Source organism: Rana temporaria, chromosome 6 (assembly GCF_905171775.1).
Source record: "Rana temporaria chromosome 6, aRanTem1.1, whole genome shotgun sequence".
NCBI classification, from domain to species: Eukaryota; Metazoa; Chordata; class Amphibia; order Anura; family Ranidae; genus Rana; species Rana temporaria.
In genome coordinates, this window is record NC_053494.1 from 55,634,644 (window position 1) to 55,655,216 (window position 20,573).

Consider the following 20,573-nt stretch of genomic DNA (forward strand, 5'->3'; position numbering starts at 1 on the left):
AGTCCTTCCTGCAACTCGCTCTTCTCCGTGCCAATGAGGATGCAGGGGAAGGAGCAGATCGGACGGCTGCGGTTGTGTGAGCGCTCGCATTATGCAGTGTCAGCGAGCAGAGGGAGGGGGAGGAATCATCCGCAGAGCTGACTGGGGACGCTCTCCCTCTCAGGAGAGATTGTGTTACTCCAGCGGCGGCCGAGCAAAATACAAAAAAAATTAAATAAAATGGTGGGGCACAGCATAATGTTGGGGGGGTCAGGGACCCCTCTGCCCCCCCCCCCTAGGGACGCCATTAGTAATAGATTAAGGTCTGGCAGCAGGGTGATATGGTGGATGTTAGTTACTAGTAGCAACCAACTGCTACATGTATACTGAATATCAGGATATTAGGGAATGTGCTTGGCACTCCTAGTTTTATGCTAGTTTTAGGACTTATACTCTTATAGAGAATGCAAATAGTTTTTGCTACTGTATCTCATTGTGTCTTCAATATTGCAAAATTGGTAGCATAGTGTGTGGACAAAAGGGGACGCTGGCAGGAACAAACTGCCTTACTCGATTGGCTAGTCATGCTGGCTGCTTTATGCCTAGTACACACGATAGGATTTATCCGCGGATACGGTCCTCCGGACTGTTTCCGCGGATAAATCCTCTGAGGATTTTGATCCGATGGAGTGTACACACCATTGGATCGAAATCCGCGCCGAATTCCCATTGCGATGACGCGACGTGCGCGACGCTGTCATATAAGGAATTCCACGCATGCGTCAAATCATTACGACGCATGCGAGGGATGGGTTCGGACGGATCGATCCGGTGAGTCTGTACGGACCACCGGATCGGCTCCAGCGGATAGATTTCTTAGCATGCTAAGAAATTTTTATCCGCTGGAAATCGGTCGGCCCGAAATATATCCGCGGATAAATATCCGCTGGATCGTACACACCAGCGGATCTATCCGCTGAAACCGATTCGCGGATCAATTTCAGCGGATCGATCCTCTCGTGTGTACGGGGCCTTAGGGGAAGTGACTGTTTATTATTATTATTTTATTTACTGTATACAATGTGTGCAAAACATTTCTACCTAATGTTCTTAATTTTTCTAAAAAATGTCTTTCTGTAAAGTGCTGTCTGGGCTCCCTCATACTTCACCTATCACGCACCGTAAGTAGGCGCAATATATACCTGTAAAGGAAAAGGGTTTATACTTGCCTCACTCTTGTCTTCCACTCGCAGTGTTTAGGCAAGGGTGGTATTGCACTCCCTCTGGCTAGATCCTGGGGAATACAGAACTGAAATCTTGCAAGAAGGCATTCATGCATTTTACTTCAAGGTCCACTTTAAGCAAATCATTGTTTGTGCCTCTACTGCAAAGTTTCTTACCTGGAGGTCCTTCCAATTCATTCCTGTGAATCAGCCAAATTCAAACAGTGAGGGGCCCTGTCAAAACTTCCCAGCTAAACAAAATTTGATTGGGAAATTAAAGGAGGAGGTGTAAAAAAGTTGGCCAAACAGGGACTGCAGCCAATTGGCTGCATTCAATCTTCAGCCCTGTACACACGATCGGATATCTGATGGAATCTAATCCGATGGATTTTTTCATCGGATATCTGATGAAGCTGACTTTCATCAGTCTTGCCTACACACCATCGGTTAAAAATTTGATCGTGTCCAACGCGGTGACGTAAAACACTACGACGTGCTGAGAAAAATTAAGTTCAATGCTTCCGAGCATGCGTCAACTTGATTCTGAGCATGCATGTTTTTTTGACCGATGGATTTCCCCCCAGATGATCGTTTTTTTCTATAGTTTTTTTAACCATAAGAAACATTTAAAACAGGTTCTATTTTTTTTCACAGATGGATAAAAAACCGATGGGGCCCACACACGATCGGTTCGTCCGATGAAAACGGTCCATCGGTCCGTTTTCATCAAACAAACCGATCGTGTGTACAGGGCTTTAGAGTACAATATCCAGCAGTGGGAGATTGGTTTATCTTCATATGGATGAATCAGGAATATTTCTTTGTGTGCATTGCCAGCTTTAGTGCATTGAACCGTTTATTCTGGAATTATGTTTTCCTAATTTTTACAGTGTCCACCATAGAATGAGGCTCATCTATTTGTGTTTATCCTTTATTTTGCAAATTTAAGAAACTTACACTTGTACATTTTTATTAAAAGTGGAAGTCCAGACTTTTGTTAAATGTAAGACCCTTCCCATTCTATCACAAAAAAGGGTTTTAGTTACTTTCTCTGTCCCATCAATTCTAGTCGCTGTGACAAGATTAGGATGGGAAGGCAAAGAAATATCACTAGTGGGGGTAAAAACAACATGAGGAACAGAGACTCAAACCCAATATTTTTAGAATTATCTTTCGGATGGAGTTCCACTTTAAACAATAATATAATGTCACCTTGTTTGGAAGTTGTGTAGATTACATGCATTTCATAGCCTAATGCCTCGTACACATAATCGCGATTTCCGACAAGAAAAAATATTTTTTTCCAGCAGGAAAACGGCTGAAATTTGTCTTGCATACACACGATCACACTAATCTTGGACGAAGTTCCGACCGTCAAGAATGCGGTGACGTACAACACTTACGACGGCACTAGAAAAGGGAAGTTTCAAATGAAGGGCACCACCCTTTGGGCTGCTTTTGCTAATCTCGTGTGAGCAAAAGTTTGGTGAGAGACGATTTGCGCTTTTCAGTCTTCGTGCTTCAGTCCGTTACAGCGCGACAAATGTGCTATCTCCATTATGAACGCTAGTTTTACCAGACCGAACGATTTTGTCTCGTACTTGATTCTAAGTCTAGCGCCCCCTTGCTTTCATCAAGGGCGCTACGCTAAAGTTAGTGGGAATGGGAGAGTTACTTTGCTCCCATTCGTGTTTGTCTAAATTTGGGACTTCTGTCATCCCAGAAATTTCCACTGGGTCAGTCTGTGGTCAAGGGGTGCAATACCACCCCTTGCCGGCAGTTGGCGCCAGAGGGGTTCTGGCAGAGCAAGTTTTCCCCAGAAGCCAATTGGAGGAGTTTTCCCTTGCGGGGCATGCTGGGGGAGAGTATATCTGTGACAGGGGTCATGTGTTGAAAAATCTTCGCGGGGTCCCCGTTCCAGGTGCGGTATCCACCTTCAGGGTACGCGCATCCATGGACCCCGCCAGCACGGCCCACCTGGCCAAAGCTGGCAGCTGTATTGAACCTCATCCTGAGGAGAAAGGGGACCCCAGTCTTCCACTGGGTCCCATGACTTGTTGAGAGGATCCCAGTCTGGGATCGGGCATCTGGACCACTGACAGGTATGCTTGCTGTCATCCGGGGGGCCCATATAGGAAAAGTCAACTGGGAGGATTCGCTCTCTTTATTCACCTAAGTCCTTTATTGAAACTGGCCTGTGGCAGAGGCCCTAGAGCCGGGTCTGTGAAAGAGACCTGTTCCTCCCAGCTAGTTCAGAGTGACGCTTCGGCTGCCAGGCCTATTATAGGGGTCTGTCCGGGGGCACTTTACCCACTCCGAGCAGAGTGGCGACTTACTACAATTGGTACTATACAGAGCAGTATTGATTGCTCCATTCAACATCCAGGCCTGATACCGCAAGGTTCTCTTCTCTTTCCTTCATCAACCTTGACCTTCCTAATACGTGTTGATGTTGGCCGTGTTTGGCCTGGGCAATAAAGCATTGAAAACCCTTTTATTGGCTGTCTGGACCTTCGCTCACTACCACTGTTCTCACAATTGCACCCCTAGACACCGCCAGGGTAACTTAGCAGGCCGATCCCAAAATCAACCAGCAGCTCCTTCGGGGGTGAGCGCTACATAAGAATGCGCAGGTTATTTCACGTCGTAATTGCATACAGACGATCGCGATTCCCGATAGGAATTTTTCCTGTCACCAAAATTGAGATCCTGCTTTCAATCTTTTCTTGGCAGGAATTTTCACAGAAAAAGTGCGATGGAGCATACACACGGTTGCAATTTGGGACAAAAAGCTCACAACGCACTTTTCTCTTCGGGAATCGCGATTGTGTGTATGAGGCATAACAGAAAAAAAGGCAGTTTGTAACAGTTAGAAAAATAGTTTTATTTTCTTCATTAAACAACATCTGTTTATTACAGCAGTAACATCCATCTTACTCAGCCTGTGGCTAAATTTGTTTGCAACAACAACAATAATGACACAATGTATAACTGCAGAATATTTGCTATTTCACAGAATTTGTGTATTTATTCTAACCTTGGTTTTCAAATACCGTAAATATCAGGTAAATCACACAAATCATTTGCAGTTGTAAAAAAAATACTATGCTATACTAAATTTTGTTTTGAGATTATATTTTCTTTTCATCTCAGACAGACAATAGGTTGCATATATCAAAGTGTCTGAATTTCCTTGCAGCAATCAGATTTAAACCTACACTGAAGGTATTTTGTGCTGTAAGGGAATTCAAGTTTTATTATGAACATGCCATATTTTTACACTTGTGACAGCAGTTTTTAATTCATTTTTTACACTTACAGCAATAGCTAGTGCAGACATTCCAAGTTCCATCTCACTGTTTGACCAAATGATCAGCAGGGTTTATCAATATAAATGTATTAATTTTTTTTATTTCGTGGTAACTGGATTCACACAGTTGCATTGTAGTACCGCAAGTGTTAGGGCTCATTTACACTTGCTTTGGCTTCAACACACATTTACAGCTAGTTTACACTAACTTCAATACAAGGCTTCGGACAGGCTTTGTTAAAGCTCTCTGAACACTAGTCAATGCTCCTGTCACTAAATAAAATGGTTAACTTACAGTCCTGTTTACATTTTTCTATTGCTTTGCTTCTCTTTATCTTTGCTTCAAAAATTATACCCCATGTAGCCAGTAGTGTATTTAGGTTTTGTGCTGCCCTAGGCCTGACTAAACTCGTGCACCCCCTAATTTAAATATGACCCACCCCTTTCTGTTAATGCCACACCCATTTCTGTTTAAGACCTGCCCTGAAATGTACTAGTTCTGAGGGCTTGGGGGCAATGGATTCCCTTAATTTGCATAGACTTCCTCTCACTTCCTGTTTGGCTACGGGGCAGGAATATCTCTGCAATGGTACAGGGATGGTAAAATATAAACTGACAAGGGCTATAACCCTCCCTTACTCTATCCAAAATGAAAAAAAAAAAGTGTTGCCTATAGTTCTACTTTAAGCAAAAATTTCTGCTAATTTTATGGAGAAGACTTAGAAGATATAACTATGCCAATGGTGCAGCAGAAAACATATAGCAGAGTGAGGAAGGTTTGTGGTCCAGGATGATAGGACAGTCAAAATTAGAATCAGCGCCCCCCCCCCCCCCCCCACAGTTGCGGGAATGCCGGAAGCCCGCATACTGGAAGAAGTGCGGCCATTTTATGGGGGCACTAGACCAATTTGCCTCTCATCCCACCAGTCCGCTTCATAAGACTGGCGCTACACTAACAGCGCAAACCGGCGGGGACTCTTTCCGCGCTGCCCCCCTATAAAGTTCTGCCCTAGGCCTGGGCCTTGTTGGCCTAGGCCAGAATACAGCGTTGCATGTAGCTTTAGTGGTGCTTCAAAGCATCTTCAAAGTCTCCAAATAAATCTATGGCAAAGCTTGCTTGAAGCCCCACAAAGCCCCACCAAAGCCCCACTAAAGCCCCATTGAAGCACCAAGCTAAAGCAAGGTGTAAACAGGACTGTAAGCTAACCATTTTATTTAGCGACAGGGGCTTTGACTGGCGTTCAGCGAGCTTTAACAAAGCATGTCGGAAGCCAGCTTTTGTAAACTATCCCTTACTGTAGCGTATTCTGCTGTGCTATTCATTATAAATAGATATTATATATACAGTAATATCACCTGTGTTGCAATATGCACCTGTGTTGTATTGCACCACAACTCACTGTGATGCATCACTGTGCGTTGTGTAGGGTGAAAAGATGATTTTTTGACATATTTTTTTGCTGATTTTTGTGGCAGGGGCATACCATGAAATCAGCGGGCCTGTGTACAAGATCAAAAGTGGGCCCTAGACATCAAGAAGAACAACAATATGGCGCGCAAAGCGTGTCATGGTGAACAGTGGACATGTCTTAAATTGCGCTAAATATTGGCTTAAAGGGGGTGTTGTTAAAGAGAGTCTGAGATTACTTATATAGTGCAGAATGTGGCAATGTTAAATAGGGAATGCAGAGTGTATGGTGGTGAGTAGTATGTACAGGAGAGGAGTACGGAGTGTATGGAGGTGGGTAATATGTACAGGAGAGGAGTGCGGAATGTATGGCGGTGGGTAATATGTACTAGAGAGGAGTGCGGCGTGTATGGCGGGGGGTAATATGTACAGGAGAGGAGTGCGGAATGTATAGCGGGGGTAGTAGTGGAGAGAGGAGGAAGAGGAGTACAATACCACCTCCTCATAGTCTGTCAGCCACTGGTGGTGGGGCACTCCGAAGGATGTAAGGGGGCACTCTGGAGAAAGTAAAGGGGCACTAAGGGGGCACCCTGGAGGTTGTAAGGGGGGATGAAAGGGGGCACTCTTGCGATTCTTAGTCAGAACCCCCTTACATCCACCGGGGTGCCCCCTTAGTGCCTACTTACATCCTCTGGAGTGCCCCCTTACATCCTCCTCCAGAGTGCCCCCTTAGTACTACTGGTAGTGGAGGGCAGTATAATGGGGGGGTGGTAGCGAAGGGCAGTATGATGGGAGGGGTGGTAGTTGAGGGCAGTATAATGGGAGGGGAGTTAGCGGAGGGCACCATTATGGAAGGGGTGGTAGTGGAGGGCAGTATGATGGGAGGGAGGGCAGTATGATGGGAGGGGTGGTAGTGGAGGGCAGTATGATGGGAGGGGTGGTAGCGAAGGGCAGTATGATGGGAGGGGTGGTAGTGGAGGGCAGTATAATGGGAGGGGGGTTAGTGGAGGGCACCATTATGGGAGGGGTGGTAGTGGAGGGCAGTATGATGGGAGGGGTGGTAGTGGAGGGCAGTAAATTGGGATGGGGGTTAGTGGAGGGCAGTATAATAGGAGAGGTGGCAGTGTTCAAGGCGGTATAATGGAAGGGGGCAGTATGATGGGAGGGGGTGGTAGTGGAGGGCAGTATAATAGGGGGGGTTATTGGAGTGCAGTATAATGACAGTGGAGGGCAGTATAATAGGAGTGGCAGTGGAGGGCAGTATGATAGGATGGGTGGCAGTGGAGGGCAGTATAATAGGAGAGGTGGCAGTGGAGGGCAGTATAATAGGAGGGGTGGTAGTGGAGTGCAGTATAAAAGGAGAGGTGGCAGTGGAGGGCAGTATAATAGGAGGGGTGGCAGTGGAGGGCAGTATAAAAGGAGGGGTGGCAGTGGAGGGCAGTATAATAGGAGGGGTGGCAGTGGAGGGCAGTATGTTGGGACAGGAGGGGGTGGTAGTGGAGGGCAGTATAATGTATAGCATGACTGGAGGGATGCGGAATGTATGGCGGTGGGTAAAATGTACTAGAGAGGAGTGCGGCGTGTATGGCGGGGGGTAATATGTACAGGAGAGGAGTGCGGAATGTATAGCGGGGGGTAGTAGTGGAGAGAGGAGGAAGAGGAGTACAATACCACCTCCTCATAGTCTGTCAGCCACTGGTGGTGGGGCACTCCGAAGGATGTAAGGGGGCACTCTGGAGGAAGTAAAGGGGCACTAAGGGGGCACCCTGGAGGTTGTAAGGGGGGATGAAAGGGGGCACTCTTGCGATTCTTAGTCAGAACCCCCTTACATCCACCGGGGTGCCCCCTTAGTGCCTATTTACATCCTCTGGAGTGCCCCCTTACATCCTCCTCCAGAGTGCCCCCTTAGTACTACTGGTAGTGGAGGGCAGTATAATGGGGGGGTTAGTGGAGGGCAGTATAATAGGAGGGGTTAGTGTAAATGGAATAGGTGGCAGTGGAGGGCAGTATAATGGGAGGGGTGGTAGTGGAGGGCAGTATAATGTAAATGGGAGGGGTGGCAGTGGAGGGCAGTATAATGGGAGTGGGGCAGTATAATGTAAAATGAGAGGGGTGGCAGTGGAGGGCAGTATATTTGGTAGGGGGCAGTATTATGAAAGGGGGTGATAGCAGAGGGGGGCAGTGGAGGGCAGTATAAAGGGAGGGGGCAGTATGATGGGAGGGGTGGTAGTTGAGGGCAGTATAACGGGAGGGTGAGTTAGTGGAGGGCACCATTATGGAAGGGGTGGTAGTGGAGGGCAGTATGATGGGAGGGAGGGCAGTATGATGGGAGGGGTGGTAGTGGAGGGCAGTATGATGGGAGGGGTGGTAGCGAAGGGCAGTATGATGGGAGGGGTGGTAGTGGAGGGCAGTATAATGGGAGGGGGGTTAGTGGAGGGCACCATTATGGGAGGGGAGGTAGTGGAGGGCAGTATGATGGGAGGGGTGGTAGTGGAGGGCAGTAAATTGGGATGGGGGTTAGTGGAGGGCAGTATAATAGGAGAGGTGGCAGTGTTCAAGGCGGTATAATGCGCTTATTCAATAATGTTCCATAAAGAAATATACTCAAAGAATGAATATGATGAGTATCCAAACATACAAAAAAATAAATGTGAATAAAAATCCAACTGAAGCCCAATGGTAGGAGTCAGTTCATATAAAGGTAAACATCTCATAGGGCTAACAGACAAAACATCAACTGTTAAATTTATGAATTGGCCTCTCACCTCCAGCAATGACCCAAGGGTCAAACAAGGCTCATCAGATAGACAGATAAGGAATCCTGCTGATGGATCTGTAAAGGCATCCAAGTCCCAGGCGAAGACGAAGAACTACGTCCAAAACTTGGCATCAAAATATCTTGGGTAATTCCATATATAGAGGAAACGGCTCACTCCAAGGAATGGCACTTCTTGTATAAATGGTGCTCAAATGAAACAAAGAACAGCCATAGTGCAATATTGCCAAATGAAAAGTAAATGTATTTAGTAAAATAAACTGCTTACATCAAGTAAGAATAAAAACGGCAGTAAAAAGCAATGGGAGTAATGACACTTGCCTCCTCATCGTACTTCCATAAAACACCACCGGAACTGACGGCACAAGGCTCCACCCGACGCGTTGCGCCACCGGTCATGTGACTTCCTCAGCAGAATTCCTTATCTGACTATCAGATGAGCCTTGCTTGACCCTTGGGTCATTGTTGAAGGTGAGCGGCCAATTCATAATTTTAACAGTCAATGTTTGGATTGTTGTTTTGTCAGTTTTTTCTTCTATCAAGTTATCCCTATGAGCTTTTTACCTTTATATGAACTGACTCCTATCATTGGGCTTTAGTTGGACTTGTATTCACATTTATTTATTTGTATGTTTGGATACTCATCATATTCATTCTTTGAGTATATTACTTTATGGCACATTATTTAATAAACGCACCATTCTCATCTTTTTCTTTTACATTTCTTACGCAGTGATTTTTGAATACATTACTAAGTGGTTGCAGCTAATTCACGGTCACTATACATGTAATATTGTTTTTTTTTTCGTTTATTTTCAAAGTCAGATCCAGGGATGAAGCCATTCTCTTGTTTGAACTAATGAAACTGTTGACCAGATTTCATCATTATTGACAGGGCTCAAGTCCTGCAGGAACGCGTGGGAACGGAGTCCCTGCACTTTTTTCACAGCAGGAATGCAGTTCCCTTTGCAGGACTAGAGCAGTCCAGCCGCCCGAGCCAATTCTTCACTTAGCGATGCCCAGCTCGAGTCACTGTCAGGGGCAGGCGAACCTTAGTAATCCTTTATGTTACTGGCCGCTTCCTGTACATGGATTCATCGGGTAGTGTGCGGGTATTCTGTCACTTTCTTGATGCCGCAATGTCTCGAGTTATCGCGGGATTTAGAAAGAACTTGCTTAAAGCTTGAAACCAATAAGTCCTTGCGGCGTACTTTGGAGCAATGCACACTGGGATATGTCCACGGACGGTGCATGCTTAGACCGGCACATTTACGCAAAGCAAGTGCTTTGTGAATACAGCACTTGCCTCTCTAACTTACGGCGGCATAGCGTAAAAACGATACGCTACGCCGGCTCAAACATACGCCGCCCTACGTGAATCCAGCTAAATATTTTTAACTTTTTGCTATAATAAATATCCCATTTTTTTAAAAAATATATTTTTTTTTTCTCAGTTAAGGCCGATACGTATTCTACATATTTTTGGTAAAAAAAAAAAATCGCAATAAGCGTATAGTGATTGGTTTGCGCAAAAGTTATAGTGACTACAAAACAGGGGATAGAATTCTGATATTTTTTTTTTTTTACTAGTAATACGGCGATGTGCAAATTTTGTCAGGACTGCGATATTGCGGCGGACACATCGGACACTTTTGACACATTTTTGGGACCATTCACATTTATACAGCGATCAGTGCTATAAAAATGCATTGATTACTGTATAAATGTGACTGGCAGGGAAGGGGTTAACACTAGGGGGGCGAGGAAGGGGTTAAATGTGTATCCTGGGTGTGTTCTAACTGTGTGTGGAGAGGGGTGAATGGGGGAGGTGACGGATGCTGTGTCCCTATGTACAAGGGACACAGCATTGGTCTTCTCTCTCCCTGACAGGACGTGGAGCTCTGTGTTTACACACAGAGCTCCACGTCCCTGGCTCTGTCATTGCGGATCGCATGCAGTCAGGTGTATTTTCTGGGATGATTAACCGCTTAAGGACCGCCTCCTGCACATTTACGTCGGCAGAATGGCACGGCTGGGCACATGCATGTACAGGTAAGTCCTCTGCTACTGCCCAGCCGTGGGTCACGGGCGCGCGACCGGGGCCGCGGACCCGATCGCCGCTGAAGTCCCACGATCGGTCCCCGGAGCTGAAGAACAGGGAGAGCTGTGTGTAAACACAGATTCCCTGTTCTTCACTGTGGCGCCGTCATCGATCGTGTGATCCCTTTTATAAGGATACACAATCAATGACGTCACACCTACAGCCACACCCCCCTACAGTTAGAAACACATATTAGGTCATACATAACCCCTTCAGCGCCCAGTTGTGGTTAACTCCCAAACTGCAATTGTCATTTTCACAGTAAACAGTGGCCCAGATTCAAAAGCTATTGCGCCCGCGCAACCATAGGTTGCACGGCGCAATAGCTGTTTTGCTCCCGCGTAGCGAATGCCCCTGATTCAGGAACATCGCTACGCGGACTGCAGCCCAGGATATGACAGGCATAAGCCTCCTTATGCCTTCATATCTCAGGCTGCATTCTTGCGTTGGCCGCTAGGGGGCGCGGCCATTGTGATCGGCGTATAGTATGCAAATTGCATACTACCACCGATTCACAAAAATTGCGCGGGCCCTGCGCATGCAAGGTACGGAGTTTCCGTACGGCGACTTTAGCGTAAGGCTGCCCCTTCTCATAGTAGGGGCAGCCAATGCTAAAGTATAGCCGCCCTTCCCGCTCGTGAAATTTAAATTTCACGTCGTTTACGTAAGTGATTCGTGAATGGCGCTGGACGCCATTCACGTTCACTTAGAAGCAAATGACGTCCTTGCGACGTCATTTGCCGCAATGCACGTCGGGAAAGTTTCCCGACGGAGCATGCGCTGTTCGCTCGGCGCGGGAGCGCGCCTAATTTAAATGATTCCCGCCCCCGGCGGGATCATTTACATTAGGCGCCCTTACGCAGGGCTAATTAGCATAGCGCCCGGCGCAATTTACGGAGCTACTGCTCCGTGAATCGCGGGCAAATCCAAATATTTGCGTGGGCGCAGAGCAAAATCTTTGCCTATTGCCCACGCAAATATTGCGCGGCTCTACCTGAATCTGGGCCAATGCATTTTAATGGTCCCAAAAATGTGTCAAAATTGTCCGAAGTGTCCGCCATAATGTCGCAGTCACGAAAAAAATCGCTGATCGCCGCCATTAGTAGTAAAAACATTTTTTTTATAAAAATGCAATAAAACTATCCCCTATTTTGTAAACGCTATAAATTTTGCGCAAACCAACCGATAAACGCTTGTTGCGATTTTTTTTTACCAAAAATAGGTAGAAGAATACGTATCGGCCTAAACTGAGGAAACATTTTTTTTTATATATTTTTGGGGGATATTTATTATAGCAAAAAGTAAAAAATATTGAATTTTTTTTCAAAATTGTTGCTCTATTTTTGTTTATAGCGCAAAAAATTAAAACCGCAGAGGTGATCAAATACCACCAAAAAAAGCTCTATTTGTGGGAAAAAAAGGACGCCAATTTTGTTTGGGAGCCACGTCGCACGACCATGCAATTGTCGGTTAAAGCAACGCAGTGCCGAATCGCAAAACTGGGCCGAGTCATTTAGCTGACTAAAGGTCCGGGTGTTAAGTGGTTAAAGCAGAATTTTTGCATAAAACGATCTAATCTAGCTAAATCTGCTCCCAACCCTTCTAACACCTATACCTTCTAACCTGTAGAAAAAATATACATATACTTATCTATTTTTCAGGCCACTCTGGTCCCGTCATGTGATCTCCTTGTGTTATCCAGCGCCAGCTACAGGGGAGAGCAGAGAGCATTTTGACAATGGCTGGAGTGCCTTAGTGCTGATGTGGTCCCTCCGCTCCTCTGAAGCTGCTGATAGGTGACAGAGGTTATGTAACCTGGACCGGATCGGCCTGAGAATAGGTAAGTATACGCATCTTTCTACTACAGGGTAGTAAATATAGGGTATGGAAGTGGGGTGGGAGCAGTTTTAACATTAGATAATTTGAGTTTAGAATTCCACTTTAACCTCATACATGTTAAGATTCACTTGGACTATTTTAATATTATTTTTTACAGTAGTAGGTATAATATTTCATGTACTGAGTGCTTTGTTATAATGAATAGAAATCATGAAAAGGGAAAAATTATTTGGTTCAGATGATTCCAGTAAAGGATACTGTTAATACTGTAGCATACAGAATTAAGATTTTTTTTTGCTAGTCTTAAATGAATCTGGGCAGCTGTCATTGTTGCTTTGTTGGATTTATTTCAGAAAAAACTTTGGGGGCCTGTAGTTTTTAGCAATATTGGGCTTCTGGTGTGCTGCTGTACCTTTAAAGAGAAATCAAACCTACTCTCATTGTATGCATTGCAATATACACTATATGGGTAAAGATATAAATGGTGCACTTGTTCAAATAAACATAAGTAGGTAGATTCAAGTACCTATGCCTAAACTTGCGGCGCCGTAGCTTAGTGTGTTTAGGCTACGCCGCCGTAAGTTAGCTAGGCAAGTACATGATTCACAATGTACTTGCCTGCTAAGTTACGACGGCGTAGCCTAAATCGGCGGGCGTAAGGGCACCCAATTCAAATGTGTTGGGGGGGGGGGGGCGTGTTTTATGTTAATAGTGCTTGACCTTACGTTTTTTACGTTTTCCCAGTGTGCATTGCGGCTTAGTACGCCGCACGGGCCTATTGATTTTGACGTGGACGTAAACGACATAAATCCCGATTCACGGACGACTTACGCAAACGACGTAAAAAAAATTGAATTTCGACGCGGGAACAGCGGCCATACTTGACATTACTATTCCAATAGGGCCTAGCTCTAACTTTACGCGGCCTATCTCTTACATAAACGGCGTAAAAGTATTGCGTCGGCCGGGCGTACGTTCGTGAATCGGCGTATCTCCTCATTTACATATTCTACGCCGACCGCAATGGAAGCGACACCTAGCGGCCATCCAAAATATTGCAATCTAAGATAGGACGGCGCAAGCCGTTGTATCTTAGATATGTTTAAGCGTATCTCTGTTTGAGCATACGCTTAAACATAAGTCGGTGTAGATTCTGAGTTAGGTCGGCTTATCTACCGATAAGCCGGCCTAACTCTTTCTGAATCTACCTATCAGTGTCAATATATGCGGTCTGTCAATCATGGATTAGGAATGTCATACCCAATATCGTGGAGCTGTTAGTGTGGTGTCCAGCACTGCAGTCACCCCTTTGTATACGGTAATTAAAGCTTTGTTTGACCTTTACGGTCAGCCCTTGAGGTGAGCGCCCATTTCATCTATTTGTGGCGGTGGATGCAATATACATTTCTAATCACTGGATATACCTTGGAATTATATTTTCTTCCCTGGTTATGTTGAATATCACAATATTGACTTTATTTATTTATAATTTTTATAATTAATCACAATTTATATGTTATATTCTTACAGTTTGATGATTATATATGTTTGATTGATCACTGTGCATATATTGACACTGAATGTTTATTTGAACAAGCGCACCATTTATATCTTTACCCATTTTTGTTAGTAGTGAGGGAGTTCACTATTTAATGGTAGCTTATTCACTTATTACTATTGTCACACATAGCAGCGCACAAGTATTCTTTTAGTCACTTTATATACAGTATGTCCCATAGTTAGGAGCTCAGATCTAGTAAACCAAATGTGGATAGATCTTAGCATGCCCTTCTTTGGCTGCCTATCAACCAGCTTTTGGTTCTAGAGCTAGATACCTCTGCCTAAAAGATTTATAAAAGTAAAACCAAGCACAAACATAGAAATACACACAGCAAAATTTGCATTAATTTTGTAGCATTCAGCTTTTGTTGGGTTGGACTCTGTCGGCTTCTGATATAAAAATCCACAGAATCCGCAAAGGAGAATTTCTTTGGGTTGTAGCCAAGTTCCCTCTGAGCCTTGTCTATTCGAAAAGTGTGCATTACTGCAATTTTCATTACCTGTGGAGAAAGGTCAGAGCCTAAATTTCATGTAGGGAGAAAATGGAGTCCTGCTCTTTTCAACTAGGTGTCACTTAAAGTGGATGTAATCCCTCAAATATATCCAGTGAAGTGAACAGCCTCAGATGATACACAGAGATTAAACAAATCTCCCTACATAAGTTTTACATGTATATCTGCTGTTTTCAGTTTGCTATATTCTTTAGAAAATGCACATTGGGGGTTATTTAGGAAAGGCAAATCCACTTTGCACTACAAGTGCAAAGTGCACTTGAAATTGCACTGAAAGTACACTTGGAAGTGCAGTCGCTGTAAATCTGAGGGGTAGATTTGAAGTGGGGGGAAACTCTGCTGATTTTATTATCCAACCATGTGCAGGCTAAAATGCTGTTTTTTTCCCCCTTGTATGTCCCCCTCGAATCTACAGCGACTGCACTTCCAAGAGCACTTTCAGTGCAATTTCAAGTGCATTTTGCACTCGTAGTTTGCATTTGTAGTGCAAAGTGGATTTGCCTTTCGTAAAAAAAAAAACATTGTGTTAGAAATTTTTCTTCCTGTTTCAGAAGTGGGAGGGGAGTCTGGGCATACACTGTGTGTGAGCTAAATGGAGGAAAGGCACACCCCCCCTCGACAGGCAGAGGGATGAAGAAATTTGCAGAGCTGTACTGCAAATAGACCAGCTCTCTGCTTATCTATCTCTATGCACACAACCCTACACACATTTTCAACTGCTTTTATCTTCTGTGTCAGAGAATTTGTCAGACGTTATCATGCTGATAACAGAGGAATGAAGTGGGCGAAAGACACAGGACTTAGAGCTTTAGAGAGAGATAAGTAAACACTACAGATATACGTACCTCAGTCAGATTTTATGAATGGGGTTTACATTCACTTTAAAGTGGAGGTTCTGCTGAAAAACTTTTTTTTCAGACTACTCTGCTGCTGTTCAAATACACATTGCTTTACTCACTATTGCCGATCTTGCAGCCGCCACGATTGCGCTTTTCCAGGAATTAATATTTTATAAAACTATGTGATGGACATTGCCATCTTCATTGTGGGCACCTTGAAGCCCTCCTGTATTTCTTCCGGGATGCGGCGAATGCTGATGTCCCAGCATTCACCGCGTAATCCCGCGCATGCGCAGTGTTGACGGCTAGCCGCGCCGTCAACACTGCACAGTTGCCATCACAACGGCCGGCGGCGTCCTGAAAAGGACACGCCCCGCTGTGATGTTACACTAGTCCTCATCACATGAGGCACTTTGCAGGTCATGTGACCCGCTTCCCACGTCACGTGACAGCACAGCTAGTGCGAGACTACACGCGCAGCTAGTTCTGTTGATGTGATATGATTGGCCCACACGTCACTGCAAGAACACCAAAAAAAAGCGCCCACAATGCACAGCGCCGTCGGGGAAAATAGCGAAACGCCCACTCGCCGCTGGGATAGAAACCCGGAAGCACAGCAGATTACAGGTAAGGGACCATTAAAAAAAAAAATCTCAACGCTATGATTCTTAAATGGGATGGAGGTTAGGGATTCTAGAAAGTTCATTTTGAGGGTGAACCTCCGCTTTAAGCAAATTGCAAGCTATAAAGAAGATCTGTCACAAGTAGCAGCAAGAGAAATGTCAATGTGAGTAGTGTCATTTTCTGCAATTCTCCTGCCATTGCTTGTCTCAGGAAAGTGTCACAGCTAAGACAAGCTGCAGCTATAAATCAACTGTCTCCTTCAAAGCTGTTGTTGGATTAGCCAGAGGAAAAGGGGAGGGGTGCAAGTCAGTACTCACATCTAGAGTTAGAAAGCACTTAGAAACCAGGCACTGGGTCAGAAAAAATTAAAAAGTTCTAATAGGCTTGATGACGGGGCACTTTTTATATAATCCTTACCTCATTTCTGGTCAGCAGTGGGTTTATGTCTACAAACGGTCTCAGCATGAGGTGTGCATATTCCAGTATGAGAGCTATGAAATGAAGAAATTTATTTTTAAGTGATATGTGAGAACACAGCAACTCCCCTCCACAATACAGTATGTTTCCAGAAAGCTCCCTTTGGACTGCTTTTAAGAGCACCAACGCTCTTAATGGGTCTCAAGCATAGCTGTCAGAAGAACATCTTGATGGACTGCCCCTCCTGTATTAATTATTCTTCAAGCCCCCTTTGTTCCCCTGCCCCCTCCACGGCAATCCTCTTTTTTTTTTGGACACTGCATACCCAGTTGGTCTAGTACTAGCATCGCCACCATAAATTCGCTATAGCAGTATAGTTCCAGCACTCGGCAGATTAACCTTTACTACTTGAGGTGGCCTTGCTACTGTATATACTGATCTGGAAGCCAATTGTCATCTTATGTTTAGTCCTTACTGTTAATTAAGGATGAGCTCAGGCGTGTTCGCAACTTAAAGTGCCCGCGCCCACCAGGAAGCTAACACTCCACAGCGCTAATCACAGGCAGTGAGACATTTTCTGATCCGCGGCTGCACAGATCTGGAAATGTCTCACTACCTGTGATTAGCACTGCAGAGTGTCAGCTTCCTGGCAGGCGTGGGCACGTGGAGTTGCGAACACACCATATGCCCCAGTTGAAGAGCTCTTTTGCTCGAAACATGTCGGGTACGCTACCTGCTCAAGACGCCATTTTTTAAATACGTGATCACTTGTACTTGTCCTTGACCCGGCTTGTACTATTTTTTATCTACCAATTTTTATATGTTTTGTATCCAGTTTTCTGTTTTATTTGCTTGCCTACCATGCCTAAATAAAAGGCTTTTTTTAAGGATTTACCGCACCATGTGAGTCACTTTTTTCTTTACATGATTCCGTGACGGCTTCGCTCACTGCATATTTATGCTTGTGAACTTCTCCTGCAAGATTTGTTTTCTGCCGCTTGGATTCTACCGACTCCCGGGGATTAAAGTTTGACATATTGGAACGTTTCCCATCAACACCATCTTTGCCTAGGAGTTTGTGCATGCCTGATCGACATACCGTCGCTGACGAGTATGTCCACATATTCTGGTAAGAGTATCCATTTATTTATCTTTTTGGATATCACTGTGAATCGTTGCTGAGGTTTTCACCATCTACACTGATCGTCTGATCGGCATACCAGAGAGGACAATCTTACATCAGTTCTTTTTGAGTGGCCGTTTTGTTTTTCCTTCATAAGAATTTCCGACCAATTCCATCTCTCAAAGACTGTACATATCAGTCCGATATCGGATTGCCATATATATACATTTTTTGCTTGGACTTTGTGATTGGTTCACCCCATTTGTTATCACCTACAGGTGTCACATCACCCACTTTAGTGTGTTGCACACATTTCCTACAGGAACACCACCTCCTAGTGGCTTTCCACACTATTACATTGTTTCAGTTATTTTTTTTTCCTTTTTTTCACTCACCATATCATATGGTGAGTGTCTCCTGGGTCCAATTCTATTTGAATTGTTTCATCGAATTGTACTACTTACCGTATTGTTTGAATCCCTTCACTCAATATGATCAGATAACAATCTGCAACCTCAATTTCCTGTCCAAGATTAAAAGCCACTGCTTTCTTTCTTTCCATAATCTATAAACCTCTCATCTCCTTTAATCAATTTATTGTCTCTTTTCTGCTTCCCTCATCCATGATAATCTACTGTATCCCAGGTACTTAATAAATTAATGGTCACCTCTAACTTTTCTTTTTTTTTTATTGGAAAAACCTCTAACTTTTCTACCTCTACCATTGCTCCATGATTGACTATCATTCCCCCCTCCCCCACCCATTAGATTCTACCTAATCTCTTCTTTCTTCCATCATGGTTCACAACCAGTTCCTGCACCGCCACCCAAACTCCCCTGTTCTACATTCAGGCCCGGATTCAGAAACGAGTTACAACAGCGTATCTCCGGATACGCCGTCGTAACTCTGAGTTGCGGGGTGGTAACTATGCGACTGATTTATAGAATCAGTTACGCATTGATTTCCCTAAGATCCGACCGGCGTAAGTGTCTTACACTGTTGTATCTTAGGCTGCATATTTACGCTGGCTGCTAGGTGACGCTTCCGTATATTTACGCGAGGAATATGCAAATGATGTAGATACGCCGATTCACAAACGTACGTCCGCCCGGCGCATTTTTTTACGTTGTTTACGTTAGGCTTTTTCCGGCGTAAAGTTACCCCTGCCATATGAGGGGTATCCTATGTTAAGTATGGACGTCGTTCCCGCGTCGAATTTTGAAGATTTTACGTAGTTTGTGAATAGGGCTGTATGCGAATAGGGCTGTACGTAAGTTACGTTCACGTCTAGCATTGACGATTTGCGGCGGAATTTGGAGCATGCGAACTGGGATTCTTTCACGAACGGCGCCAAAATACGTGGGGTCACAGTGAATTTGAATAAAACACGCCCACATCATCCACATTTGAATTAGGCAGGCTTATGTCGGACCACATAGGTTACGCCGCCGTAACTTAGGGCGCAAGTTCTTTCTGAATACGGAACTTGCGCCCTAATTTACGGTGGCGTAACGTATCTGAGATAGATACTCCAATGTATCTGAATCCGGGCCCCCAGTTTATAGTCTATATTCAGTTCTAATGAGGCAGCACACTTGATGAAAAAACACATACCCAGCGAAAATATTGTCTGACTCGCAAGTAATACAATTAACCAGTATGTCATAAATCATTCAGACGTCAAAATTACTCTTTTGGGATCAGAATAAAACTCAGGGAAAGGCCCAGTATGGGACTGGATAGCTACATTTCTGATCCAATCAGACACAGCCCTCTCAGACATTTAATGCAACCTTTCGACACAAAATTCTTGCCAACAATTAATAATACTAATTAACAATACTAATGATAACGCTAAAAGTAATATACATTAAAGTCTACCCATGGCATTTGTTTTTCCCTAGATAAGCCAGACCCTTGGCTTGATAACTGTAATCCAAGTTGTGAAGGATAATACATACCTACAACATAAACCAAACAACTAGGAAGAGGTATCCAAGGATCAGGAAATCCAAGTTTTTCAAACTGCAAAAAAAAAATTAAAATCAGGGTCAGTGCTCTGTAGTGTAAATACATTCATGCTAGTGTTCAGATAATGCAAAATTCACGGTAGCAAATGCATTTTGGTGTGTTTCTGTTTTTGCATTTCGTCACTGACATTGCTTGTTTTTTACTTCTGAACCTGCCTGTTCTTGTTACAGTACCTCTAGGGGTTGTGTCTGTACATCTAGGGGCCTGATTTGTACTGTCCATGTGCAACATTTTCTTAAATACACTGGTTAGTGGCCTTTTATCTATGGTTGGTTGCATGTACAATGGCAGATATGCGCACGTTTGTGTATATTCCTTGGCATGTGTTTGTTGGCATGTGCGAAATAGTGTGAATTGGCATATGTCCCTGATGATAGGTGCACACAGAGGCCAAGGAGGGAATTTAAACTCCTTTCCTTGTGGTGGTTGGTACTCAAACTTCTTCACAGCAACCTGATTCCTGAGATTGCTTATTACTTACTTGCCCATTTTTGACCTGGACTGGCTCCTTCCTGTTTAACTTTCATGTGCCTTAAAGCGGATGTCCGCTGAAAAAAAAAATATTAAAAGCCAGCGGCTACAAATACTGCAGCTGTTGACTTTTAATATTAGGACACTTACCTGTCCTGGAGTCCAGTGCTGTCCGCAGCAGAGGACGAGCGATGGCTCGTCACTCTGCTGCCCCCCCACCATCCTCGGTGAGGGAACCAGGAAGTGAAGCGATCCGGCTTCACTACCCGGTTCCCTGTGGCGCATGCCCGAGTCGCGCTACGCCTGCCGATTGGCTCCCGCTGTGTACTGGGAGCCGAATGTTCCCAGAAGAAAATGGG

General features: G+C 44.6%; 1 protein-coding gene across 1 annotated transcript in view; it reads right to left on the reverse strand.

The window, feature by feature from the left end:
• Positions 1 to 13,838: 13,838 nt before the first annotated feature.
• The window catches only part of SDR42E2 (short chain dehydrogenase/reductase family 42E, member 2), a 61,987-nt gene continuing 55,252 nt past the window's right edge, over positions 13,839 to 20,573 (reverse strand). Inside the window, exons 10-12 of the mRNA XM_040356838.1 lie at positions 19,674 to 19,737; positions 16,589 to 16,662; positions 13,839 to 14,696 (exon numbers count right to left, since the gene is read on the reverse strand). Of these exons, the coding sequence (XP_040212772.1) occupies positions 14,487 to 14,696; positions 16,589 to 16,662; positions 19,674 to 19,737 (348 nt within the window). The 3' untranslated portion in view covers positions 13,839 to 14,486. The remainder of the gene's footprint in view (positions 14,697 to 16,588; positions 16,663 to 19,673; positions 19,738 to 20,573) is intronic.